Source organism: Apteryx rowi, unplaced genomic scaffold, assembly GCF_003343035.1.
Source record: "Apteryx rowi isolate R43461 unplaced genomic scaffold, aptRow1 scaffold_23, whole genome shotgun sequence".
In the NCBI taxonomy this organism is placed as follows: domain Eukaryota; kingdom Metazoa; phylum Chordata; class Aves; order Apterygiformes; family Apterygidae; genus Apteryx; species Apteryx rowi.
This window is the reverse complement of record NW_020448641.1, coordinates 2,873,247-2,876,228: the sequence shown is the minus strand read 5'-3', so window position 1 is coordinate 2,876,228 and position 2,982 is coordinate 2,873,247. Positions and strand designations below refer to the sequence as shown.

The 2,982-nt window shown below is 56.0% G+C and overlaps 1 protein-coding gene across 1 annotated transcript in view; it reads left to right on the top strand.

Annotated features, from left to right (window-relative positions):
* Positions 1-466, top strand: part of FOXI2 (forkhead box I2) — a 31,711-nt gene extending 31,245 nt beyond the window's left edge. Inside the window, exons 2-3 of the mRNA XM_026065615.1 lie at positions 6-210; positions 288-466. Coding sequence (XP_025921400.1) covers positions 6-210; positions 288-466 — 384 coding nt within the window. The remainder of the gene's footprint in view (positions 1-5; positions 211-287) is intronic.
* Positions 467-2,982: the final 2,516 nt, after the last annotated feature.

Genomic DNA, 2,982 nt, shown 5'->3' with positions numbered 1-2,982 from the left:
TGCGGCCGCCCTACTCCTACTCGGCGCTCATCGCCATGGCCATCCAGAGCGCGCCCGAGCGCAAGCTCACGCTCAGCCACATCTACCAGTACGTGGCCGAGAACTTCCCCTTCTACAAGCGCAGCAAGGCCGGCTGGCAGAACTCCATCCGCCACAACCTCAGCCTCAACGACTGCTTCAGGAAGGTGCCCCGCGACGAGGACGACCCAGGTAAGCGGCCGCGGCCCGCCCCGTCGGGGCGCGCAGCCCCCGCCGCAGCCCACGCGGCGCCCTTCCTCTCTCCGCAGGCAAAGGCAACTACTGGACCCTCGACCCCAACTGCGGGAAGATGTTCGACAACGGCAACTTCAGGAGGAGGAGGAAGAGGCGCTCCGACGCCGGCGCGCCCGGCAGAGCCGACGAGGGCGGCGGGGCCCCCCCCGGGCCGCGGGCCCCCCCCTACGGCCGCGCCCGGCCCGACGTGTGAGCGGCGCCCGGGCCCCGCGGCGTGCGCTGAAGCACGGCAGAGGACTGTTGCAGTAACGTATATATATATATATATATATAACGTGTATATACAGACATACCCTGCACCCCCACGCCGGGGCGGGAGGGGGCCGCAGAGGCGCTCGGAGGAGAGCGGCGCCCGGACGGGGCGGCTGCCCTCCGCCGCCTTCCCACCGCCCTCCCCCTGCCCGGGGCTCGTGGCTTCTTCTCGTCCCCAAATTTTAAATTAAAGCGCCTTTTTGGGTGCCGCACCCCCCCCCCCGCCGTCGGGCCGCCGGGCCCCGTGGGAAAACTCCGCACCCGCGGGGCGGAACGGCCGGGGGGGGAGCTGAAAATGCGCCGTGGGCTGCGCCCCGGCTCCGCTAAAGCGGCGGGTTTGGGGGGGAGTGGGGGGGGGGAGGCGCTTTTTCTGCTTTCTCGCAAGAGCTGCCGGCACGTCCGTCCCGCCGAGGGGCCGCGGAGCCCGCGGGAGGGGACAGACGTGCGGCCGGGCCGGGGGCTGCCCCGGCGCCGGAGGCACCGAGGGGGCGGACAGGCGGCCCCGGCCCGCGCTGCCGCGGCGCTTCGCAATAAAAAAAAAAACAAAAAATAAAAAAACTTCCTTTTCTCCGAACACAAAAGCTCATCTTTGTGTCGGCCCGCGCAGCTGACGATAATTTATCCGCGGACTCTTTTGAGGTTTAACCGAGCGTCCCAAGTTCAGCCGCACCCCCGCTGCGGAGCGCTTTAATTGCTGCGTTCCCGACGGGCGGCCTCCCCCCGACGGCGGCGGCGGAAGCGAGGTGGTTTGGACAATCTACTCGCTTACCTGCTCCCTGCTTCTGTCTTCTGGTCGCTCTTTAGAGGCCCTCGAGTTTGAGGAAGACAGAATTATGAATTATATAACGTTGCCTTTCACTTCTGCTGCGCTGTCTCCTCCTCCCCCTCTTCTTAGCTCGTGGCAAAAATAGTTTTGTTAAATAAAGAGCTAAAAACGTTATTGCTGTAGTTTACAAGAAAGCAAACCCCAAACATAAAGCTGGGATTTTTTTTTTTTTTTTGCCTTAGAAAAGAACCATAAAGCAAGTTTGACCAAAAGACAAACAAAAGCAAAACGAAACAAGTCATGTAAGAACCTAAAAGGTGGCAGATGCAAGCTGCTGAGATGGAGGTGAAGAATAAGCAGTATAAACAAGGATTTTCCTAGCTCCCTACGTAATCGTATTACAAAGCGCCCAGCCTACAAACACCCAACTTGGAGCAGACCGAGAGTGAAGGACAGGGCGAGCTGTGCTTTTCAGCCAGTAGCCTGTGTGAGTTTATTAATCCACTATTTGAAAAAAAGGCTTCATACCAGAAAGCTCACTATTCCAAAATGGCCTTTAAAGTAGCTGAGCCCTAATCTCTTCGTTTATATTTGTGTTGTTATTTTCTAAGGCTATCCAGTAAGAAGACATTTAAATCGCAGCTCCCGGKTTTTTTTTAAGTCTGTTGCATTTTAATTTCCTTTTTCCCAGGTGACTGAGGGTTGTGGTGAGCCAGTCATGTAGAGAGGGAAGAGGAGTATCTTTACCAAAAAAAAAAAAAAACCAAAAAAACCCCTTTGATAAATCTCTTGCTGAAAATGGATATGTGTTTCAGACAAGCATTCAAATTTAAAAAAAAAGCTGCTTTTAGACTGTGAAATTCATTTGCCAAGGGATAGATACCTGCTTTTAAATAGGATGGATGGAGAAGCAAGCACCTAGTTTGCAATTAAGCGTGGACGATGAAAGCGGCTCGGGGGCGAGGGGCTGGGGCGCCGGGGCAGGGGCCCTTCCTTGTTTTTCTTGCCGAGCGAACGGACGTGCTGCAATCACAGCAAGTAACTAGAGCGGAGTAGCCGTGGGTAAGTTTGTCTGCAGCCGGGGCCGAGGGCTCCTCCGGCGACGCACTGGGGACACCCTGGCCGCAGAGCCGGGAAACAAATCACGTCGCTCAAACCACAGCTTCCTCTGCTTCGGGGTGTAAAGTGCTGGGTCCAACCCTAGGGACCGAGCGAGGTATTTTCACCTTAACGCTATTTGCGCTGGGACAAGAAGAGCCGTTCCAGGATCCCCGAAAATGGTAGCGAAACACGAATAAGAAAACTCCAGTTGGCTGCAGTTGAGCCTTTCGCAACTACGGCTGTGTGGTGCCGCCGTCCTCAGCTCCTCGGGCTGGTCCTGCATTGGTGAAAGTCCTCGGGCTGCTTAATGAAAGGATCGGATCCCTTTGCGAGAACTTTTCTGCAGGGACTGCTTAAGACGATGATTCAGCGTGTACATCCTTTGTATGGCCTTGTGCTTATGTTGTACTTTTCTACGTTGGTGTATTTTGAAGAAAAAAGAGGATTTTTTTTAAATAAACCAATCTAATCGCAGAAGGGAGGCAGTGATCTCTTTAAGCGAATGCACTGGCTGGAGGAAGCGTTGTATGAGGGAACCCCCCGTGCTGCCGCGGGCAGCGTGTATGGCAGCGGAGGTGGGAGCTGGTCCC